The sequence below is a fragment of the Macrobrachium rosenbergii genome, chromosome 43 (assembly GCF_040412425.1).
Source record: "Macrobrachium rosenbergii isolate ZJJX-2024 chromosome 43, ASM4041242v1, whole genome shotgun sequence".
Lineage (NCBI taxonomy): Eukaryota > Metazoa > Arthropoda > Malacostraca > Decapoda > Palaemonidae > Macrobrachium > Macrobrachium rosenbergii.
In genome coordinates this window covers 29537986-29564330 of record NC_089783.1, presented here as the reverse complement: position 1 = coordinate 29564330, position 26345 = coordinate 29537986, and the positions used below count along the sequence as shown (strand labels likewise).

The 26345-nt window shown below is 36.6% G+C and overlaps 1 protein-coding gene across 2 annotated transcripts in view; it reads right to left on the bottom strand.

The window, feature by feature from the left end:
* Positions 1 to 15978, bottom strand: part of LOC136828715 (solute carrier family 22 member 6-like) — a 133278-nt gene extending 117300 nt beyond the window's left edge. Inside the window, exon 1 of one of the 2 annotated variants that reach the window (XM_067086860.1) lies at positions 15816 to 15978. In XM_067086860.1, the coding sequence (XP_066942961.1) occupies positions 15816 to 15892 (77 nt within the window). In that variant the 5' untranslated portion in view covers positions 15893 to 15978. The remainder of the gene's footprint in view (positions 1 to 15815) is intronic. The other variant, XM_067086866.1, reaches the window with a different exon arrangement.
* Between the last annotated feature and the right edge of the window lie 10367 nt (positions 15979 to 26345).

Sequence of the window (26345 nt, the reverse complement as noted above, 5' to 3'; positions counted from 1 at the left end):
CTTGTCATGAAAGAAATCTGAAAACAACAAAGTATTGTCTCTCGCTTCCATCCCTGACGTTGAAAATTCGTTATTTTTCTATCGATGAATGAAAGGATTTGAGATGTTCCACTGAATTGCTGTTTTGATTAAACGCTTTGTCAGCAGGCTATTTTTCAATACATACCTCTTATGGTGCTAGGAACAAAATTGCACTGGTTAATTGATTGCAGTATTTTGATGAATTCATTGTAATTGGATATTTTTCTTTGCGTACGGATACTTCACTTTTCGTTTCCAGAACATATTGTCCTTTATTTTTTATATTGTTCCCGTCCTCCATTTATTTCGTCTTTTGTTGCTGTTATGTATCAATCGGATTTTCTTACGTGTCTTTAAAAGGAAATACATGTGAATATTTGGTTTTTGATGAAATAACGTCTCATTTGCGGACAATATTCTATAAAGTATATCCAGCATTTACATCAGTACTATTTTATTTAAATCTGAGTAGATCGCTTGGCCTTAGGCAACATTGTCACAGACATCCTGTCATTTATTTTCCATTCAGAGTTCTGATTTTTTTTACTACGTTATTTTTGTACGCATTCCCGTCCTATCCAGCCCCACCTGACGTTACTCAGCGTCTCGGAAGCTATAGGTTGTACTGTACATCCATCCATATCAGTCACATAATGATAAACTGTAATCTTACACTCTACGCAGTGTATAATAATTATATATACAAGTGATCTGGTGAATGTTACTCATATTGACAGAGACACGTCAGTTAACTATAAAATGTACACAAAAGTCTTTTCTAGAGGAATACCTCAAACATTCCCAAAGTGTAGCTTGTGCCACTATCTGTAGCAATGTGTAAAATAGTCACTGAGTTACTGCTGCAGCAGTTTTTGTTCCTTGCTGGCTCTGCCACCAGAAATTGAATGACAGAATTCTTTGTCTTGTTGCTGATCACCTAATGAAAAACATGACACTATTTAGGCGGGATATTTCTGGGATCACCCCAGTCAAACAGTTGGCATGAATGGCTAGAGCTGAAATACATCTGTATATCTGTGGCAGTTTTGGCTTAGTGGTTTTTTGAATGAGGAATGCAGTGTCTGTGGTATGCCTATTGATGTTATGGTGCATTAAAAAATGAGTGTCTAAGAGGCGTTATGACTTATGATATGCCTATTTATGTACTGGTGTAATAAAAAATTTGAGTGTCCAAGAGGCGTTATGACTGCTGTCTGAAGCGAATATTCTTCGGGATAAAATATTAACTATAATCCGAAAGCCATTCTTAGTCCAACATCCCAAACCGCCTCAGTAATGGGAATCCATTGCGACAATATGATGATGTTTGACCTTTTGAAAATGGCTGGATATTTATCATGCCCTTTGCTCGCAAACAGAGCAGGTGTCTTAGATCTACCATGTGAAACAATACAGGGTCATCAGCAGCACTTGTAGTTTGCTGGAAAAATCATGCAGGAATTTCTCTTGCCCGGATTGAAGTTAGAATTTCAGCAGGGCAATGGCTTGTATATATGTCATCCCAATGTTGTAATCTTTTGGATACTTGACGCTTTGGGCATGACTGAATATTCACAAAGAGAGAGAGATTGAAACTGACTAGGAGTGAATGATGTGCTTCCGATGCAAATAAAAACTTTGTATGTATCTCCGGGATAAACTTTGATCAGTGATGGAAAAAACTGCTGATGTTAGATTGAATTCAACTTTCCTTCCGAGAAACAAAAGAGAACATGTTCTTTTTTATTTCCAATCCCGTATTCTTTCAAAAGCTGACATGAATTGATTGGAATTTGATTTTCTCTTACATTCTGTTGAACTGCAAACGATATGTCGTTGACGTTTATTTCATCTGGTCTTATGTATCATTCACTTCTTCAGTTTTTTAAATCCTTCACTACTGATATGAAAACTATTATCTTTTAATTTTAACGGTATTATCAGCACAAATTGTAACAACTGCCTCATAGTGGGTCCAATTTGATACTGTATAAAGTGAAACTTCAATGAACGACTGAACTGCGCGTTGAGCTGTATGGCATCGGCTGCAATGGTTCATAATGAAGCCTTTGATCAAATAGTGAGCAGGTCAAAAGAACCCGCCCCCTCAAAAAAAAAAAAACGCAAATCAAGTATCATAACACCCAAAGCAAATTTCAGACCCTTGGGATATTAAAAATAAATTCCAACTTTTATGAAGTAAAATGAATTCTCTATTCTGTTGCTGAATAATTTTCTTACACATGCGTAATGTAAATGTATCCAGGTTTTTTTATATTATACACTTTTATGAAAAGTTTGAAAGGACATAAAAAAACTATATGTGGCTTACGTGAACAAAAAATGCATATGATTGAATTGACACAGGGACGATGTGGAGAGTCTTATGACATATGAATGCACGTTAGACAATAGTGGTAATTCATGCAAGGCAGTACTCAATAGGCAGTTCGAGTTATGGTCAACCATAATGAAATTTATCTCACTTGGCAGACACTGTCCTGTTATATAACATTTGTCTCCGGGGGCTATTTTTACATACGCTAATCCACGTTTGCAATAAACATTACAATAAACTATCCCTATCACCACTTCATAGCACATGCATATAAAAACAGTTTCTTGCTTAATGACATTCTCCATATCAGCAGTTGAATGACAAAGTGAAGAGGGGCTATGATGTCCAACTTGGACAACTTTCAGCATCTCGACCTTTCTGATGCCCTACCAAATTGGCACCGTGTCACATTTATGTAGCAGTAGGGCTGGTAGAAGCTATCACGCAGTAGGGTGTACACCGATGAAATCTGTGCGGTATAGTAGGTAGATATATAAGTGTGTATCAACTACTAATGTAAATATACATACACACACACATATATATATTATATATATATATATATATAATTTATATGTATATATATATATATATATATATATATATATATATATATATATATATATATATATATATATATATATATATATATATATATAATTTATATGTATATATATATATATATATATATATATATATATATATATATATATATATATATATCGTGTGGGGAGAAAAATGTGACGTTTAACCTTATTATCGATGTCAAATTATATGATTACTTCTGCACTGTATACTGGAAAGATATGATATATATATATATATATATATATATATATATATATATATATATATATATATATATATATATATATATATATATATATATATATATATATATATATATATATATATATATATATATATATATATATATATATATATATATATATATATATAATATAGTACATGTGTTTATATATGTGTATGTATATATATATATTATATATATATATATATATATATATATATATATCGTGTGGGGGAGAAAAATGTGACGTTTAACCTTATTATCGATGTCAAATTATATGATTACTTCTGCACTGTATACTCCGGAAAGATATGATTCTCTGACGTATGAAACAATGCTATTCAGAGAAACGCTTTTCTTATAAGTTTTATTTTATAGCAGTCATATACAGAATACAACAAGGAATTATATTCTCACCTCTATAAGTGTGCAATACCAGTTCATAAAAACAGCAAATGATGAAAGGAATCTAGTGAATGATAAGTTATTTTTCGTGAGAAAATTTTAAGCTTAAAATAAAGATTCGTAATGCTGTAATTTTAAGGCTTAGCTTAGTGATAAACATTTAACGTCAACGCTTCAGGAAAAAAAAAGAAAGAATATTTATAGGAACCCATTGATGGAAGGCCATTTTTCCCTAAAGTTGCTGTGGCGGTAGGATGGTGCCGAAGGCTTAGTACTGTTTCCTATCCAATTTTAGGTTTCCGTAATGCCTTGTTGGGTGAAGATTCATTCCTCTCTACTGTATATTTATTAGTACATTATATATATATATATAATATACTGTATATACAGGGTGGGGCAGAACCAATTGAGCAGTTTACAAGAGTCAATACTCGAGGGGAAGGGAGGGGAGTGGGGGGAGGGTGGTGTTGTTGGCCTCCTCAGACATCCCCATTTCTGTAGCCGACATGGTGTGGACAGGAGTACATCGTGGCTTTGCTGTGCGCGCATATTTTGAGAACAATCAATCTGTGATTGCAACGCAGAGAGCTTTTCGGCGACGGTTCAATATTCCACGCAACAATGCTGGTCCTCAGGCGAACACAATTCGGTCCTGGGTTAGGCAGTTGGAGGCAACTGGTAGCACACTAAGAACAGATACACATGGCCGACGCAGGTCCATCAGAACACCAGAAAATGTCGAGAGGGTGAGAGCAGCAATCATCCAGTCGCCAAGACGTTCTGCACGAAGGCATGCCGTAGCTTTGCAAATCTCCTCACGCAGTTTGAGGAGGATTCTGCATACGGATTTGAATTTCCATCCTAACAAAATGATGATGGCTCAAGAACTGAACCAAGCAGACTTTGCCAATCGCCAAAACCTGTGTGAGAACATGCTTGAAAACATTGTTCCCGAGGCAGCGTTCTTCAGTAGTGATGAAGCACATTTTCACCTCTGTGGGGCTGTAAATAAGCAAAATTTCCACTTTTGGGCTGAACATAACCCCCAAATCATCCAGGAAAGACCGCTACATTCCCCTAAGCTTACGGTTTGGTGTGCAATCTCAAAATTTGGAGTGATAGGCCCATACTTCTTTGAGGAGGACGGAGTGACCGTGATCGTGAATGCCGAACGCTATGTTGCAATGTTGCAATGTTGCAAAATTTCATGCAACCTAGATTGGAAGAGATTATTGAAAATGAAGGCTTGGGGGACATGTGGTTTCAGCAGGATGGGGCTACAGCTCACACAGCCCGAATTTCACTCAGTGTTTTGAGAAACATGTTTCCCGGACGCCTGGTGTCTCTAAGGGGTGATTTAGGATGGCCTGCGTGGTCACCTGATTTGAGCGTTTGCGACTTCTTTCTTTGGGGACATCTGAAAGAAAGAGTGTTCAAAAGTCGCCCTCACACCCTACCACAGCTAAGGGAGCGGATTATTGAAGAAGTTAACGCCATACCCCGCAGTATGTGTGAACGTGCTGTAGAAAACTTCAGAGAACGACTCCAACAGTGTGTTGCAGCTAACGGCCGCCATCTTGCTGACATTATTTTCAGAACATAAGAATTGTAAATGGTATGTTATGCTAACCTCGAGAATAATACACTTTCTTCTCTATGTACCTCCATTACTTTGTTATATCTCCTCAAAACTGCTCAATTGGTTCTGCCCCACCCTGTATATTCTAGCTGACCAACCCAGTGCTGCCCGGGATAAACTCTCTCTCTCTTCTCCCTAACACCCCCTCTACTCTCTCTCTCACTTCCTTTCCCTCTCACTCTCTCTCTCTCTCTGTCACCCCTTTCCCAAGTGCCATCCCCTTTGGTGCCATTGATGTCTTACCCCTACAGTATTTTCCCAGATAGTAAGTCATATGTATACCGAAATTAGGTATGATAAATTCGTACACTTACTAAGTCTACGGGCAGATCCAGCCCCGTTTCAGGGAAGCCCTTCCCCAACCGCTTTTGGTGCCCTTTGATGCTAGTGATGTCTTACCCTCGCAGTGCTGATTTCTAGATAGTAAGTTATAAGCTTACGAAGTTTGGTTGAAATTGCTCAATGCATGTCAGAATTAGTGTGGCACATACTCACACACACATACATACATTCATTTATATATATATATATATATATATATATATATATATATATATATATATATATATATATATATATATATATATATATATATATATATATATATATATACATATACATATACATATATATATATATATATATATATATATATATATATATATATATATATATATATATATATATATATATATATATATCTTCTTCTTCTTCTTCTTCTTCTTCTTTTAACGTGCATTTTTCCCATTTTTGTATGGGGGTAAGCACGATGCCTTCTTTTGAAGGACTTTTGATTTGTTTTGGATATATATATATATATTATATATATATATATATATATATATATATATATATATATATATATATATATATATATATATATATATATATTTTTATAAATATTTACGCTGTTCGCCCTCGAACATTTAGGGATAGTAGTATCAGCCTGATCAAGACAGGAAATTGCTTTGTCCGCATTAGGAGCGTCTTCAGTTCAAACTTTAACGTCCGTTGAAAAGGATAGGTAGCATTTAGCCATTTTTCCCCTATAGGAAAATTCCCATATCAGCCTTAAAAATAGGTGGTCCTAAAGTCCTTTTTCCTTTCTACCTGTCTCTCGTGGCGAATGTTTTTAACAGAGCGTAGACGCCTAAGGCATGACTGTAGGCCTGTTTTGACCCAGGCCGGTCAGGGAACTACAGAGAGACTGGAGCATTCGGAGAGACCACATGTCCGACAGGGCCTCTTCTCCTTTCTTTGTCTATTATTATATTAGTGAAGTGAAGAAGCAATTGCGAAGACTCCGTTCGGCGGTGTTAGTGCGCTAACGTTGTCCTAAGGTAAAGTCGCTTTTTTGTTCAAAACTTCGCCCATTCTTTTATCTTTTTCTGTATTTCGCATTTCTTTGTTTTCTTCCTTCAGCCACCCCTTAGGGTATATGTGTTTACTGAAGTCTAGATTAAGCCTAATTATTTTATTGTTAGCTTCAACCCCGTTATTCAGTAAAATACCTAGGATTTAGGGTAAGCAAAATCAGGTTAAATCTCGATGCTTTGTATGCCTCGCGTCCGAATGTTTGGAAGAACCGTTGCGTTTAAAATCAAATTCATCTCAAATATTTTTGTTAAGGTTAATTACCCTTAACTGGCGACCTTTGGCTAATTAACGACTGTCTTTGAGGTTAACTTTTGGCTTCAAGTGGCAGGTTACGTGTAATCTTGGTTTGCAGGGCCGTAAAAATTACGTAAATTGAATAATACATGATCAACCAAGACCCTCACACGTAACAATATATATATATATATATATATTATATATATATGTGTGTGTGTTTATATATTTACCCCCGAGAGAGAGAGATGAATCTTAAAACTAAACATATTATAAACAGAGTATACGATCACGAGGAAAATAAGCCAATACAGCGCAAGATCTAAAGACTTTTCAAGCAAAATACAAAGATTGGAACAAAACATTACAATAAAAACCTGTTTTGCAAGCAACAACTAAGAATGATAGAGTATATAACCATTTTAGTGCATAGAATGGCCATTACATTTGAGGTAGGCCTTCGGGTGAGCCCCTCACCCGAAAAGCTAAATCATAAGTACCAATCTTTGTATCCATTCAATTAATCATATACTCCTTTCCTCGTGGCCCAATGCTGTTTATATTCTACATCATATTGTTATTCCTATAATAATCTTCCATATACATACATACATGGGCACAAGAAAAAGTTTGAATATATATATATATATATATATATATATATATATATATATATATATATATATATATATATATATATATATATATATATATATATATATATATATATATATATATTACAACGAAGGGATACGCATGCCCAGGTCAACTCGCCCTCAAGCTCTGCAAAGGAACGTACAGTAAAGCATAGCTTTTATTCCTTTAAGAGAATTTACTATAAACTTGAATTGTTTTATTTATTTCAAAACAATTACAGTAACTTTTAATCGCACTGCTGACTGACAAGGAGGTTGTGGACAACAATACCCCTTCTTAAATCTATCACTGTTCCATGGACACGCTGGTAATCCTTTCTCTTGACCCCGTAACTGCCTCGAAACCTCTTTTCCAGGTGCAAAGCCATCTGGAGACAAAATCCCGGCGGCAGGCACCAGGTGAACCGGTGATGGGGATTTACCCAAAGAGAAAGTTTTGGAAGGCCCCATAGCAACCAACTGCCATGCGGTCGTCGCCTTACCATGTGGTTGACCAGTCAGTCGCAAGGTCACGGGATCGTGCCAAAACCCATGTGCGCTCCCATAGAAAATGGGGTGCCGAGAGCATGGGAAGATAATCCAGCAGAGGTGGTAAAAGGAACCACGCAGCCCGAACAAAGGTAGAGACCGCCTGGCAGCAGATCCAGCAACATTTCTCCCTTGACCTCCTCCCCATCAAGGCCATATCCCAAAACATATATACATATATATATATATATATATATATATATATATATATATATATATATATATATATATATATAAATATATACCCATCAAGGTCATATTCCAAAACACACACACACACACACACACATATATATATATATATATATATATATATATATATATATATATATATATATATATATATATATATATATATATATACATATATATATATATATATATATATATATATATATATATGCATATATACATATATATAATATATATTATATATGCATATATATATATATATATATATATATATATATATATATATATATATATATATATATATATATATATATACACACACATACATACATATGTATGTGTATGTGTGCATATGTGTGTGGGTGAGTGTTTTTGAGAAGCTATTTACATCGGTGGCTATTATCATTGTAACTTATGGTAGATACCGAACAGTATGAGCAGCCAATCACAAACAGCATGAATGGTATTCACTGAAGATATTCAGTGTCGTCTCTCAAAAACTCGGACTATAAATGGAAAGTTTTACTCAAAACTTACCTTATTTGGCTCCCCATTTCTGCCTTCCTAATTTCTTCTGATTACCTGAAATTCATAAAATTTTTGTTAAACAAGGGAAACTGAGACAATAGCACTACTCTAAAAAAGATAAGGTTTTGAAATGTTAAAATACTTCGGATAATGACACTCTTGAAAAGTCGTACAGATAAAACTTTGAGACAAGTTACAAAACTCTGATGTCTTATGTATCTTATATGAGATATAAAGGAATTAGTGAAGACTCAAGTAGACCGGTCTATGAATATCAAGTGACTGGAAAATATGCATCAAACCGAGAGATGTTATCCTAAAAGAAAGATGAGGCTTGCTTGCAAATATGGAAAGTTTTTCCCGAAGTGAAAGAATGATCTTCACTGAATATGCAAATTTACTCTGCTTATCATGATTGAAGAAATCTATATCTAGGCGAATCTCAGTTGAAATATAAATTAAAAGCAATGTTCGGGCCGAGACTGTTTCACCAGTAAAATGTTAAGAAGTTCGAGAAAAAGCTGAAGAAAAAATATAAATCCCTGAAAAAATTTTTTATCGGGAAACTCATTTAAATCCAATACACACTTAATAAGGAGATACTGACTCCGAAGTCAGCTGTGAGTCGAAGATAAATATTCTTCCTTTTAAAGATTCCATCGTGTCGAAAGAATGACAAGGATGCTAATTGAGTCATCACAATGATGTTACGTTCACGTTCGCCAAGGATCGTATCTAAATGTAAAAGTTAATGCCCTGATATGTTTTCTGAATTACCTATTGAATTTCAGTGTGCATGAACGACTATCACTCATGACTGCTCAAAACTATTTAATGATCTTCGATAATGAAGGTCATGATCCTTGGAATCCACTGAGGGACAATAAACATTTTACTCTCCAGTCATACTAATATGAGCTTGTTGAAGTACGTAGAGAATTACACCTCAAAAAAAAATCTGTTTGATTCATCATTTCCGTTTCACTATAATTCAGCTGTTTAGATTTGGGATAAATCTAGGTATGACCTTACTCTAGAGTTTGACAAATCGAAGTCATACAGATATATTTTGGCACTTATTGAAAAACCTTACTGAAAAACATTAATAAGCACCCCATTAACCTTGCACATTATTCGAATGCCGGAAATTCACGAAATAGGTCGAAATGAAGTGAAATACAATACAAATTCTGGCGAGATAATCCCATATTCGCATCCACAAAAACTTGAACATCATACCAGTAGTTGATGGGTTTCCCCAGCTGGTCGATGAAGCCCTCCTCAATACCGTTCAGAGGACGATATCAAATACCACTGAAACCATCTTCTTGATGGGAAACTGGGCTGTTAATTTAATTGCAGGCTGGTTGGTTAAAATAAGATTGCCTTTAAAAGGGAAATGGCTTTATTCCTAAGGATTTTTGTGTGTATAAAACGATGTATATATTTTTACGTTTGATTTTTTTGTATTGCTTTTACTATTATTAGTTTGTTCATTGTCTTGTTTTGTTTACCTGTTGAAATACACATAAAAAAGGTTTGTGCATATTTACTACATGCAAGCATATATAGTATATATTTACATATATATATGTTTGTGTTTATATGTATGTACCAGATATATGTATGTTGTGTGTGTGTATGTATATATATATATATATATATATATATATATATATATATATATATATATATATATATATATATATATATATATGAATGGCGAAGCACAATAACCATCAGAGGTGCAAACTGCAAAGCTGAAGGTACTTGGTACAGAGAGGGAATAATGGATACTGGAATTTTTTAGGGGCAATGTGGGAGTAAGAAGTGATGGCAAATACTGAGAAAGGAAGTCTGATGGCATATGTGTTTCAATAGAGGGAGATATTATCGAGTGCGGTATTTATAGAGGAATCAAACTAACAGGACATCTGCTCAAGGTTTTAGAAAGAATATTTTGTATGAGATTACAAGCTGTGCTGAAGATTGGTTTCCTTAGAGGGAGAGGTACAGATGATGCTGTCTTTATAATAAGACAGTTACAGGAAAAGAGACTGGAAGGCAATCGAAAGGTCTACGGTTCATTTATAGACTTCGAAGAGGCATTTGATAGAATGCGAAGGGCGGCAGAATATTTGTGTTGAAGAAAGAGGAAAGTGCAAGAAAAAGTTAGTTAGGTTGGTTGAAATAATGTATGAAAAAATATGAAAAAATAAGGATAGCACTAAGCAACAACCTGAGACAAAACAGAAATGTTTGAAGTGAGAGTTGTTTTACATCAAGAATCGGCATTTGTCCCATTTCTCATCGTATCGGTTAGGAACGTACTGAGTGAATTAATTAGGAATGGAAATGTATGGTAATTGTTATAAGCAGATGATCTAGTGATTACGACAGACTGAGGAAGAATTGCAAAGAAGGATGTAAGACGGCAGGAATCTCTCGAATGGGTGGCATCGAGAAAAATGTGGGTAGAAGTGAAGCTATGGTGTCTGGTGTCAATCAACCAGGGATAGGAAAGGCTGTTTATACAAGATTGAAGAGGCCTAAATTTAAAACAGAAAATAAAAAATTTAAGGGACTTAGGATCTACTTTAAGCCAGGAGGGAGTATGTAAGGCTGAGATTGAAATCAGAATAAAAGCAGCTTGGAGGAAATGGAGGGAGGTGGCAGGGGTGGTGTGTGATAAAAGAACACCAAAGTAAATTACCGGTAAAATAAAGACCCATCGTACCGTAATCAGACGTGTGTTTCAGAAACACTGGAATTAAGAAGGAAGGAGGAACAGAGGTGGATTTTAGGGATCTCGCGGCGTAAGATTCTCGAAAATGAAGAAACTACTAATGCAGGTGGTATGATAGGGTTAGAGTCGAAATGGAGGTGGTTTTGGCATTTGATATGTACATAAAATAAAATATTATATATAATATATATATATATACATATATACACTAACTGACCAACCCGGAGCTGCCTGGGAAAACTCTGAATGACAACTGATAAACTATCTCTCTCTCTTCCTCTCCCTCTCTCTCAAACTTTCTTCTCCAACTCTCCCTCACTCTTTCCCTCTTTCTCCACCCTAACACTCTCTCTCTCTCTCTTTGCTTCTTTCTCCTCCCTAACACCCCCTCTACACTCTCTCTCTCTTCCCTAAGACCCCCTCTACACTCTCTCTCTCTCTAACACCCCCTCTACTCTCTCTCTATTTCTCTCCTCCTTAACACCCCTCTACTCTCTCTCTATTTCTCTCCTCCTTAACACCCCCTCTATTCTCTCTCTCACTTCCTCTCCCTTTCACTCTCTCTCTCTCTCTCTCTCTCTCACTCTCTCCCTGTCCTCTTAAGATACTTGCTTCAGTTACATTGTCCAGCATTTTTGATATTTTATATTTCACCCCCTCACCCACCATTCCTATTGGGGCTAAACTTGGACTTAAAGGGCACCGGGATGTCGCTATTCATCTCAGTGATCTCGAAAACAATGGATTAGACACTAATATCTGTCATTCTTTACATTTCATTTTTCACCCCTTCTCCCACTCACTTCCTATTGGGGCTGAACTTGAACTTAAAGGGCATCAGGAGTGTCTATTCATCTCAGAGACCCCGAAAACTATGGATTAGACACTGTCTGTCGTGTTTGGTTATTTTTACATGTCACCCCCCTTCCCACCCCCACCCCCTTTGGTGTCAGATAGTAAGTCATATGTATACCGAAATGAGGTATGATAAACCCATAGAGTTTATTTAGTTACTAAGTCTACAGGCAGAACCAGCCCCGTTTCACGGAAGCCCTTCCCACCCCAAACCCCCTTTGGTGCCCTATGGTGCTAATGATGTCTTACCCCCACAGTATTCTTTTCGATATAGTAAATCATATATATACCAAGTTTGGCTGAAATTACTCAATGCATATCAGAGTTATGCTTGAACATACATACATACATCCATATTATACATATATATTATATATATATATATATATATATATATATATATATATATATATATATATATATATATATATATATATATATATAATATATATATTATATAATGTTTGTCATTTCTGCACAAACCAACAGCTATAGGCTCAAGCCTCAACCAGGGTAGATACACTTATCATTTGCAATGCCGTTTGGCTGTATGTCATTTCCAAGGTAAAGTGAATTCAGCTTTGAGGTGTAAGAAAGCTGGATCAGAGTGTTTGCACGTGGTTTGGTCATGTGGGAAGAACGATAAACAATAGGGAGGAAGAAAGAGAGGAAGACCTAGAAAGTGCTGGGAAGGTGGGTGCGACCATAATTTATGATCCCAGAAGAAAGATAAAAGTAACGTGGATGGTGTAACGGTTGTGGGGGTTGGATTTGATGCTGGGTATATGAGGAAGCTTTTCACTCAGGGGAGGGGAGGTGGTCTTCTCTGATTCAGCAATTAAAGTGGCAGTGAATATTGTCTTATTTTTTCACTGTTTTCCTTTTTATTCAGAAGTTGCATATTATGTAATTTTTTTTACATTACATTTGATGGACAATAATGAATGTAAAATCCCCATATAAAGGTCAAAGGTTAAATAATAAATACGCTGCTCCAATAAGTAATGAAGGCCATTGTATAGAAAAAAAATAGCAAAATTAATAGTATTGGTTTCTAACATTTTATTGAATAGTTATTGTTTCCAAGAAAACTATATCGTAGCCAACAAAAAGTTGAATAAAAAGAGAAAGTTAAAAACTTCAACTACCAAATAATAGCTGTATGTAAAAGTAATAGAATAAAAAGGGAATGTTAGAAACTTCAACTACCAAATAATAGCTGTATGTAAAAGACAATATTTAAGGTATTTCATTCACATATAGTAGAGTAAACCAATGCACTGCCGTCTTGTAATTTGACGTTAACACTATGTATAAACATTTTTTAATACAATGATAGACATGTTTGTACTTCGGTATATACTGTATAAACATTTTTTAATACAATGATAAACATGTTTGTACTTCGGTATATACTATAATTGTAACTGTTAATAAATTGTTTTGGTTCAGTATTATATATTAATCTCTTAACCTGTGTTTCGAGTTAATATTATTTGGTGTACATAAATTTGTGTAGACGAAAAAAATAAGTAAATTAACTTATTACACTAACCGGCAAGCAACAAATTGTCTATTTTGGTGACGTTTTGTTTACATTTCTTTCGTCTGAGAACGTAGCGACTCGGACTACCGTTCCTTACACCACAATACATCGAACAGGCCTTGTCTCTAGGTGGTCTTGCACCAACCCCCTACCGGAAAGCTGCCAGTATAACCATGTATAACCCTTATAGACCAACCCAGTCGTGAAACACTGCTATTAAACGCTCAAAGCGTTTTGAAAGGCCCCAAAACCAGGAAACCACTGTTTTTCCGCCGTAAGATACACGTTTTAAGTAATTACAATCTTTAGAAAATTGATAATTACATGTCCCCTCTAATGTTTGGTATGATTTATTCCAGTTTACATTAAAATGTACGGAACATACAGAAAAAGTTCTACATGCAAAAGCTATGTATCCGAAACATATCTCAAAACGGTGACTTTGTCAACCGTGTTATTTACCTTGGGGCTTGCAAACACGTTTTTCGTAGTCTCTCAACTCGACAGCATTGTAAACAGACAAGATATATTTGAGGGGGAAACTTAGGTTGTTAAATAAGCTTTCATCCGGATCACTAAGTACTTATAAAATTTAACGATGCTATTCGTACAAATTACATTCAACGAATCATCGCCAAGCTACCACCCACTTTTAAGCACATTTTCACCGGTTAAAAAAGTAAAGTACGGTGGTTAGGATGCTCCATAAAGCAGTGAGAGTTCGCTAGAAGACAGAGAGAGAGAGAGAGAGAGAGAGAGAGAGAGAGAGAGAGAGAGAGAGAGAGAGAGAGAGAGAGATGTGGGGTGAAAGGGCAGACCTGAAGCTGATGAACTTCTGTACAGGTCTAGAATTAACAATACCAATATGGTCATCCAATTCTTGGACCATCCTTTAACTGACCTCTTAAGTACTGGCCATTGTCTTAATATTACTTGTATTGGTCTAGAGACTAGAATTGACATTAATTGTACTCAGTCAATAACGGCGGTCTCCCTGCTTGACGTGTGGCCTTAGGCAGCCATACTGTAGTGACGAAACAAAAATACCTACGGAATTGTTAGACATAGGCCTAGCATTTTCTAAGCCAAGATTCTGTTTCCTGTTGTTACCATTCATAAAGGCCATTTTTTTTTCCATTGGCATGATGATTCGAAAACTTTTACCATAGAGAAATTATTTTCACGTAACCGAACGTAATCACCATCGAGAATAAGGTTTAAACGATAAGTATCTTCCAAATGAGTAATTTGAGGGCACGGGTGTAGCCTAGGCTACCAAACTTCAGTTTCTTGCTCTCGCCAATTTATGAAATACATAGCTTGATGAAACTATAAACTGAACCAGGATTTGTTATAAATATAACACGTAAAGCTATTTTTTTTAATAGAGTAATAGGAGCTGTTTTCTACGGTTGTTTAAGTCGTCTTGAAATACTCTCGCTAAGCGAGACGTTTCGGAATTCCGTTGTGAACCCACGTCTGATATAATGCCTTTTGGTAAAAAAAAAAAAAAAAAAAACTAACGCTGCGTTAACTTACATTCCTAAAACTAAAATATATATGGCACAGACAATATTCTATAGGCCTACATGCTGCAAAGTAATCTTAACGACAGAAAAATACAGCAGGTGTTCTCATGCACCACCGTAACGTGCTTGGTAAACATGCTTGACTCACCAGTTACCTATAGGCCTAGAAGCCTATTTACCACTAAGCATTTTAAATAACGAGCGAGATCTTTTTTCACTTATATTATGTTGCATATATAAGATTAACGATGAACTGATTTCAAAACACTAATCGCCACAGCAATTATGTGCGTACCATAATAATATGCTGAAAATATGGAACATACATGTCAACAGAGAACCCGTATACAGGACATTTGCCAGCCTAACACATAATTATGGGTAAATAAAGTTCAGTATGCTTTGCTTACCTGGGAAATGTTATTCCATTGTCTCTTGAAGCATTCCTGAGCCTATTTATGCAATTATAAGCTGCGCACCGTACCATTATGGAGTCAATAAACGAAAAAACACCACAGCACAAACAAATTACACATTTCGCGTCCGCGGTTCCCGCCTTCTCGAGTGTTTGAGATGGCTGCACGGCTCTGCAAGGCAGTGTTGCCACATTTCCGCACCATAACTTCTGAGCTCGCCTAAATTTTAAATTCATTCTTCCATCGGTAAATTCTAAGGAATATAAAACAATATATGTTTTCCATCACAGTCTAAAGATGATTTCCCGTAAACTTCCCCTATCAAATTACTCACAATAAACTTTTACTTTTATTAAAACAATTTTAAATAGATTTAAGTTACCTTAATTAGATGGAAACCTAACGCTGTCACTTGTTGTCGTCTGCATTCGACGTGTCAATCAGGACGGCTCTATTGACTTCTGCTGCTTCATTCTTTGATGGCTCTTTTTTCAGTCATTATCATATAGATAGAATAGACATACTGTATATAATAAATATGCAAATGACCGAGAAAATAGGCAAATGAATCATATAAAATAAGAAAAAAATATATCTGACCACAATAAATCCCTAAAAAGTGTGGACATTTTTCCTCACTTAGTGTGGTGGACCGTACAATGAAGACGCCACTTCTGCACCCGATCATCTTGTGCATGAAAACTTCCACACTGGAAGCCACATTTCCATGTTTCGGCACCAGTGCTGGATTTTGGCGGAAATTCGTCCGAGAAACGGATGATGACGTCACACTTCGAAGATGACGGAAATGGCGGGAAATTTTTTCCGCCGTGTATATTCACATGGCAAGAAAGGAAAATAGCACTTGTAGAGTGAAATATTTATACCAAAATTTTGTATTTGAGTTTTTTTTTAACCGTTTCTACATTCATGAATGGTTTACTGATAATGAATTACATCTGGAATTGGGTCATCACTCACTGACTGCCTGGAGAGAGTGGCGGAAAATTTGACGAGGCAGAAACTTTGAACTTTGTTTTCTGTGGTCGATTTCCCAGATATCCTACCTCTATGTGGTAAGGCAATCGTACTTTCTTATATTTAACCCATTCATTAATAAGCCTTTATGAAACATCGTTAATAATGGAATAAATTTACGTGATGTTTCAAACTTGAACAGGTACTTTGTGAATAAGATACCGAGTTTCGAGTCGTGTAGCGCTTGTGTGAATTCTAGTGAAATATCGGTAAAACTTCCCGGTTCAATTCGGTCCTGAGAAAAGTCACTCGTTAGCGATTGACAACGAAGTCATATCGAGCAATTTTGCTTTTTTCTACGAACACAATATTAGTAATGGAATTTAGCATGGATGAAAAGTACCGTATCTTTTGAGTGCAATTAGGCTCTACCCTAAAGCTAGTCTGTTTACGATGGGATGAGAGAGATTCGAACAAGGCCATTAGAGCTGATGTTTTCTAGTGGTTGCTGCAGCCGCGACGAAAAACTGCAGAGAAGTAGGGCAAGAGTGAGAATACGCAGTCAGATTTCTTGAAAGGGGTCCTTTGAAAATAAGCGTGAGTAAATTGAGGAGATTATGGTGTACATTAATTAATATGGCCTTATTCAAATCTCACGATTCTCATGCCGTCGTAGTCAGACTGTAGCTGCACTATAGCAAAGTCCACCGTGCTGATTATGTCACGACCATTCTTTGAAGCTGATTGGTTGGCAATGGTTTCGAAAAGTTGGTTGATCTGTGGTTCTTTTCAACTTCATCTATTTTGCAATGGTTGTTTTATCGAACTAAAATAAGTTCTGCTGATTATCAAAAAGAAACGTTATATTATTCCCTGAAATAAAAACATAATACACATCTCCCTAAAAATGGTAAAAAAAAAAAAAAAGGAAAATACGAATGAAATCAGGAGTGTTCTGCGATGCTGCGATGTTGTGTTTTGTGCTATTGTTTAAATTGCATTGTTATTTTCCGTACATAAAATACAAGTTTATGATAATATTTTCAATAATATTTCAATTTTCCTTGTATAAATTAAAAATTCTTTGTGCAAAAAAGTTGAAAATTTTACTCTTACTTGGCTACAGAAACGTAGGTTCAAGGACCTATTCTGCTTTAACAGATCATGGACCTACTGTATACAAGACTGTATACCACTAGACTATGCAGGATGCTGTGTATGCAACACAGTTACTTTTTACCTTTGTAAATCCGTGTTGCATAACTTGAATAATTGCTTTACATGTCTCTGGGATTATATGCCCCAAGGAACGACTAGTGGCGCTGAGGCGAAGTGCGGCCAGCAACCTCTCGTACAGTGATATTGGTTGTCTCATGCAAATGTGCTTTTTATTTATAGAAGAGGGGAGGCCATGTATAATAATGTTGGTCTGCTTGTCCATTCTCCGGTAATTAAATCAGTAACCAGGGTAAAGTTTCAACTCATTAGATATATAAGCATGAGATCATTCCTTTCTCTATTTCAATATATATATATATATATATATATATATATATATATATATATATATATATATATATATATATATATATATATATTTATATTTATATATATATATTGCATCCTTCTCCTGTGATTCTCAAACCAATTTATCATAACCTTCATTTCGCTTTCCTACAATGTTCAAAGAACACCTCCAAGAACTCATCTGCCGATGTAACAGCCATGCTTCCCTTTCGGCGTCTAGTTGAAACTGAAGCAAATCTTGAGATCACGTCATAGACGTGGAGGCTTCCGACCACCTAAACTAAAACGAAAGCCACGAACCTGGCAACGGCAGGTTGCGAGCTGGTCAGAGAGGCAGACGGACTGTGCCCACTTTTGGTCGGAGGAGAACACCATAGACAGTGAGGTTTACTTTCGGTTCAGACGACCGGATCCGGCGATCGTAACGTCTATGGGGCCCTTAAGAGGGCCTGACAGCTTCTGATTTCCTTAAGGAGGCAGGCCACCATCCAAAAGGTGGGCAGAAATCCAGTTTCGATGAGAGAGAAAAAGTTGCCTATGTCTCGAGGGGGAATGAGGGCAAGTACCGGATGGCTAGTCAACTGCGGTGGTCACAGCCAGGGTGGATAAAGGCAAAGACCTACTCCTGAAGGTCCCATTTTGAACCACTGCTAGAGCGAGAGAATGAGAGAGAGAGAGAGAGAGAGATGTGGGATGAGGTGAAGGGGTAGACTTGTGGCAGATGAGCCACCGTGGTTTTCATTAACATTACTAATGCCAGTTTCTCTCTCTCTCTCTCGCTCTCTTTTGACACTGAATAACCAAATTAAATAAATGAAAAGGATGTTAGATAAAAAACACCATTGTTATTTTACCGAGAGACTTTCATAAGAAATTATAATTTGACATCATGCAGTTTTTTATTAAAACGATATCGTCATATACTTAGCCTTCATTATAAAAGAACATTTTATTTGTCTTTCTCCTTCTCTTCCTCTTCTTCTTATTCTTCTTCTAACGGGGCCCCCCTCCTCCTCCTCCATATATAATTAAGTACAAGGTCAAATTCTACATCACAGAGACATGAAGACTTCGCCGTCATCCGATCAGCTTAAAATTTAACTGGATTTTTTTAATGGAAAATCTATATTGTTCTTTGCCAGAATTGGAGTACTGCCATTAAGTATGATGCATTCAGTATCTCTATTTTTTCATAATACAAAACCACAAAAGCTGATAGGATGTAGTATTATGTACCTTGTTAGACTGGATATAACTGATTAAAAATTTATTGTTCTTATATATTTCAATATTTAATTCCAAGTATTGGCAAAATTAATTTTCTTGTGGATATGACACATAGATACCTTGTTTGTCTCACACCTTGGCTGTCAACAATTGAAGCCAAATCAATTTTTCTTGTTTTGAAATACTGATTATCATTTTATTTTTGTTTCATCTATACCAATAACTTAATATCAAGGCGAACAGTGAGTGATTATTCTTCATCTTCGCTGGGAGAGGTCGAAATCTGTATAAACATTATTAATCAGTTTGTTATTGGAATTCATAATTTAGATACTAATTACTTATTCTCAAGACAGAGACTGAAATTGATTAACATGAATGAAAAACTCCAGTTCAACATATTGGTTACAACTTGCAAGATTTCCCAAAGCCAAAGGTTGTGAAATGTTTCACCTGGTCTCTTAAGAAGGGTAATCTAAAATATCTACTATAGTATGTGTTTTCTTGCTGTAACCTGACAAGAATCGACTTAATTCACATTCATAACTGATCCCGTCTGAAGACGTACCAGATAAAATACAAAGTTTTCCTGAGTTGGTTTTGTTGTTAGTGGGCAAAAATCTAACAATTCATACTTAATATTTGGTTACAGAGACGTTTGCACATGAATAAAAAAAAACTTACTCGATTGTGAGCCGAAGCTTCTATTAGATTATGATTACTGTTCGTGCAAGAAGAAGAATTCGTTCTTTCATACCTCTTCAGAATCGAGGAAGAAAATTAGATTTCTCCATTATAGGGAAAACTCCATCTTTCCATGATAGTATTGGTACGTATGTCAATCAAGGAATGTTTGTTATCCCCAGTCTCTCTCTCTCTCTCTCTCTCTCTCTCTCTCTCTCTCTCTCTCTCTCTCTCTCTCTCTCTCTCTCTCATTATAATGTGACGGTTCCATTAATAATCTATCATCCCTTCTAGAAAATATGCATTTCTTTCGCGGGAAGACGAAACTCTCGTTGGAATTATTCGGCGTTGGAAGTATGATAGCGCTGAAAAGAGTTATAATCTCAAGGAAGTTGATATAATTTGTACTTATATATACCTATCATATATCCGTATCGGTCCATCTAAACAATATTTTGTTTTCCTTTAAAATGAGAATAAAAAATCAGGCGTTATACTAACCATGATTAAATACCTTTGATCCATTGCATACACAGATTTGAAATTTATACTTTTATAGAACTTTTCCCCCAAGAAATTATAAGTGACTTCTCTCATAGCCATGAACTTGGCCATTTTATCGGTTATAGAGGAGACTTTAACTTTCCGCGTAATATGAGTTTTATTTCTCCCTTCTTACTGTAATGAACCATGGCACTTCTTTGCGCTACTTCATGGAATCGCAAAAAATTTTCTTTCTCAAAAGACGAATTCTATTTTTAAACCTCTGTTCCTTAAGAGCTCTGCAGGCATTTGCTGGTTGAATGCCCCAGTCTTGGGCGCCTAGAAATCGATTCTTCTCTGGGGATCTGGTGGAGATTGAGGGTGCATTCTTGATAAGATTCTTGGAGAGGATTCCCTATACCAGGCCACTGGCATTTTTAGATTAATTTCCGAAGCTCGTCTTCTGCAAAAAAAAAAAAAAAAAAACCTATTTTGAATTTTACTACAAGGAATATATAAAGTAGAGACAACACAATACACACAATTTAGGTACATGCTATAAAATGATAAAAATAGTAATCGGCTATACCCAAACCGTTGCTGAAGTTATAGTAATAACAGTGTTCATAATAAGAGGAATGACAATAATAATATTGAGATGACAGTAAAATAGAATAAGAAGAACGACAACAATGGTAAAACCGTAGAAAAACAATTAATTTTCAGCTAGAGACATCGGGTAGTTGCAGAACTCAGGTATAGAACGCCAAACAAGAAAGTGAAATAGAAGCCTCAATAATAATAATAATAATAATAATAATAATAATAATAATAATAGTAGAATCTGCAGATAATACGTATTAACAATGATAATAGAGAACAGGCATCTACAGCACCTGAGGCCATCCCTGTTTGAAGAAAGAAAACGTCATTTAGTGTAACAGATGCCTCATTAACCCATCTTTCTTACATTTTAAATCTTCTTGCTTCACTGATAAGGAAATTTTGGATAAGCGAATTGCTGCTGTTTCCTAGTCAGGTGATCAGACTAGATACTGTTCGCCTAACAATAATTTTAAAGTCATCGAAGCGGTTTTCTATGAACTCCGTGGCAGAGCATCTAGGTGTGTTGCTGAGGTACCTCAGAATTTCACTATGAACAGTGGTGCATCTCATGGCCTCTGGGGTGTAGTTTGCCTAAAGGCAACACCCATAATTGCTGTAGCAGTACAAAGTTCTTCATTGGAGGGGTCGGTAGAGCTCTCGGCTGGAAAGCTGTTGGCCCAGCGTTCGACTCTCCGACCGGCCAATGAAGAATTAGAGGAATCTATTTCTGGTGATAGAAATTCATTTCTCGTCATAATGTGGTTCGGATTCCACAATACACTGTAGGTCCCGTTGCTAGGTAACCAGTTGGTTCTTAGCCACGTAAAATAAGTCTAATCCTTCGGGCCAGCCTTCGGAGAGCTGTTAATCAGCTCAGTGGTCTGGTTAAACTAAGGTATACTTAACCTGTAGCAATACAAGCGGAAAAGCAGCAGTTTCTTGTTTCCGTGACAAAAGGCAAACCTGTTGCAATCATGTTACCAGTCGAATTCCAGATGATGACGTCCAAAGAAAATTTGCGGTTCTTCAAAATACTCAATGATCTAGGGAGCAGCGACATACACGGGTCTTGGTTTCGTTGCATAGAATGTCAAATTCCTCTTCATATCTGCAGCAAGTATAAATTAGTTGCTGGAGACCTTGTACTGATGGGGAAACTATGACCATATCGTCGGCGTGACAGGGGTGGTTTATTGTTACTTCATACAGAGAGACTATGCCCCCTTGCCGGAGCCCATTCAGGGAGTCAAAGGTTTACGACAGTATGGTATCCCACTTAATGCAACATTGCTGTGTTTTGAACCAGCAATATAAAATCCTCTTTTGTCCAGCTTCAGGAAGAGCTTCAAGTAGTTTACTCTGTCCAATGCTTTCCTCACATCTATAAAACACAGGAATACTGGAGAGACTGATGATTTGTAACAGTTCAACAATTCTTACAGGATATAGAAAGGTGTAGGTTGAGTGGTTTGCTTTAATCAGAACTAGAATAACCAACACAAGTATCTTTGATGAAATTGTAGTGAATGCAATCGGGTGATACGTATGTGGTTCAGCTGCAACTTTTAGCTTGATTTTGATTAAAGTTAAAAAAAGTTAAAGTCTTCCTGGGCCTCTGTAGGCTCATAGGGCAGGAGCTGATCTCCTGTTTCTTAGGCCGACAGCCAGTGGGGGACAGGTCCCAATGCCTATGACACGTGGCCAGTGTGTCGCTAAGCCCACTGTTTAACTCATGCCCTTTCGGAGTGCGATTTCCCGACGGAATCCCTATGTCCTCACGGAATTACATGTCCTTACGAAACCCTAATGTCCTTAAGGAATCCCCATTCCTTTTCGGAATTCGATTTCCTTATGGCATCCCTTTGTCCTTACAGAAACCCTATGTTCTCACGGAATCCCCATGTTCTCACAGAATCCGCATGTCCCTTCGGAATCCCATATTCTTACGGTATACCTATGTCCTTACAAAATCCCTCGGTCCTTACGGAATTCCCTTGTCCTTTCCTTTTCCCTTGTGGATCCTTATGTACTTAAAGAAACCCTGTTCTTATGGAATCCCTATGTTCTTACGGAATCCCATGTATTTACAGAACCCCATTCCCTTACGAATCCCTACGTCCTTTATGAAGAAGTTTGAGGAGTCGCGGATCCTTGCTCCATGTAGTATTGCTTACAAGTTGTCAAATGAACTATGGCAAATGGCAATTTTTGGATTCACCAAGTTTTACCTTCTAAATAAACTGTCTTACTTTTGCTTACTGGTACTGCCACATTTCTTTCTTTATTAATTCAAAATATTCCAAGGGTATAATACACTTTCCCAAAATTGTGGACATTAATTACTTATGTTCACAAGAAAAAACTCAGTGGAAAACATCCTAATCTCTGAAAAAACAACAATTAATCGCCTTTAACCTCAAAAGAATAATAAGTTCTTCACGGTCTATCGTCAGGCGATTGTTCAAACAATTTACCTACTCAATATCATGAACAAAAACGAAATAGTTCATTAAGTTATGTATATTCGCTTAACTTAAATATCATATTACACTCTGCAGCAGAAACTTCTCTTTGGTCGTTAGGTACTAGAATGTGGCCATTGTCATTTCATAACACGACCCATTTCACTTTTATTTCCCATAAAACTTTCTACGCCAAGTCATAAAATACGAACATAACAGTGTGTCATTTTTCAAAAGATGTAGATTCACTTGCGTTCCCGAATTTATGGCTTCCTCGGCGTTGCTGGCGCTAAAACTAGGCTTATCTAAAGCATAAGGTGAAGAGAAAAACAATATAGACCTGAAAATAATGGCCAAACATGGTCACACATTCACAATATTTGTATTTTTAGTTTTCTGTAAAATAAAACTATTGTACCGGCCTTGTCTGTCTGTCCGCACTTTATTCTGTCCGCAATTTTTCTCTCCGCCCTCAGATCTTAAAAACTACTGATGCTAGAGGGCTGCAAATTGGTATGTTGATCATCCACCCTCCAATCATCAAACATAACAAATTGCAGCCCTCTAGCCTCATTATTTTATTTCATTTAAGGTTAAAGTTAGCCATAACCGTGCTTCTGGCAGCGATATACGATAGGCCTCCACCGGGTCGTGGTTAAAGTTTCATGGGCCGCTGCTCATACAGCATTATACCGAGACCACCGAAAGATAGATGTATTTTCGGTGGCCTTGATTACACGCTGTAGCGGCTATACAGAAAATTCGATTGCGTCGAAGAAACTTCGGCGCATTTTTTACTTTTTATTTCTAAATCAAAGCCTTTCCCTTGATCCGGTTGAGTCCAGTGGGCATTAAACCTCCTATACTAACCAAGCTTTTTTAATTGTCTGTAAAAGAAAACTATTGTGCCGGCTTTGTCTGTCCGTCCTCCCTCAGATCTTAAAAACTACTGAGACCAGAGGGCTGCATATTGGCATGTTGATCATCCACCCTCCAATCATCAAACATACCAAACTGCAGCCCTCTAGCCTCAGTAGTTTTTATTTGATGTAAGGTTAAAGTTAGTCATAATCGCGCATCTGGCAACGATATAGGACAGGCCACCATAGGGTCATGGTTAAAGACTCATGGGCCGCGGCTCATACAGCATTATACCGAGACCACCGAAAGATAGATCTATTTTCGGTGGTCTTGATTATATGCTGCACAGTAAACTCGATTGCGCAGAAGAAACTTCGGCGCATTTTTGTACTTGTTATTTATCTAAATCTAAGCCTTTCCCTTTATCCGGTTGAGTCCAATGGGTACTAAACTTCCTATACTGAGCAAGCTTTTTTTGGGATGAGATTGCTAGCCCCACTCCCTTCTCCACCCTAAATGCGACCTGCCGTAATCGGCTGCCACTAGGTACATAATTGATTGTTTAGGTAAAATAAGGTGCAAAAAATTTATCACGTTTTCGGTCTCAAAATCAATGTATCTAAACTCCTTACTTAACTGTATACACACACACACACACACATCATATTTTGGTTCGAGTCACAATGTAAGGAAAAGGGTGGCAAAATCTGGGTTAGGTTTCCGCTTATAGGAATACCAATATTCTACTCAAGAATAACACCACGGAGTTTAAAATAGATGTTACGAATCAAAAACTGGATACACATAAGAAGTAAACGGACTGTCACACTCCCAAATGCTTTTGTCTTGTTTTTCGAGATGAATTTTGGTAGGTATTCAAAAACGTTTCAATAATTACTGTTGAAGGCCATTTTCTAGGATTTCCTGTGCACCGTTGGGAATTCAGATGTAACATTTCCATGTTTTTTTTTCTTATTAAACTTATCTTTTTCGTGAATTTCTGACTATTTACAATTGTCTATCATCGCTTGGTACCTGTGAATTCTCAACTTTCCAATATTGTTGGTTTTAGTGCATTAATTAAGAAACCAATAATTTTTGCATCACAAAATGACAAGAACATAATCTTGCTTTAACGGGAATTTATTGAAATTTGCTTATCCAAAGTAAAACGGTATTTCTGTCTCAACATTATCCTTTTATGATTTATGAACGTTAATCTGATTCTATTTGACATGTCATCTTCGTTTTCGACTGCCATTTTATATCTTCTTCTTCTTCTTTCTCTGCATCTTTTCCCACTTCTATGTGAGGTCGACGTTTCTGACAGCTTTCCTCCACCTGGCTCGGTCAAACGCATCGTCCTCTGACAATTGTTTCTCTCTCAGAGCTTCTGTAACTACATCCATCCTCCACCTTCGCTTTGGTCTTCCTCTTACTCTCCCACGAGGCACCTCCATCTGCATCACCCTCCTCCCTACATATGTCTCTTCCCTTCTCATCACATGGCCATACCGCTGCAGTCTTCTTTCCTAGGCCTTCTTTGAATTGCGTCATATCACAGTTTCATGGTATATCTCTAGTCAATGAATAAATAACCCCCTCCCGTCTTGTCAGGAACTGAAATTACATTTTCAATGCAGTTTAATGAGTTCTTGGGCTGTATTTCATCACACACGCACGCGTGCACGCACAC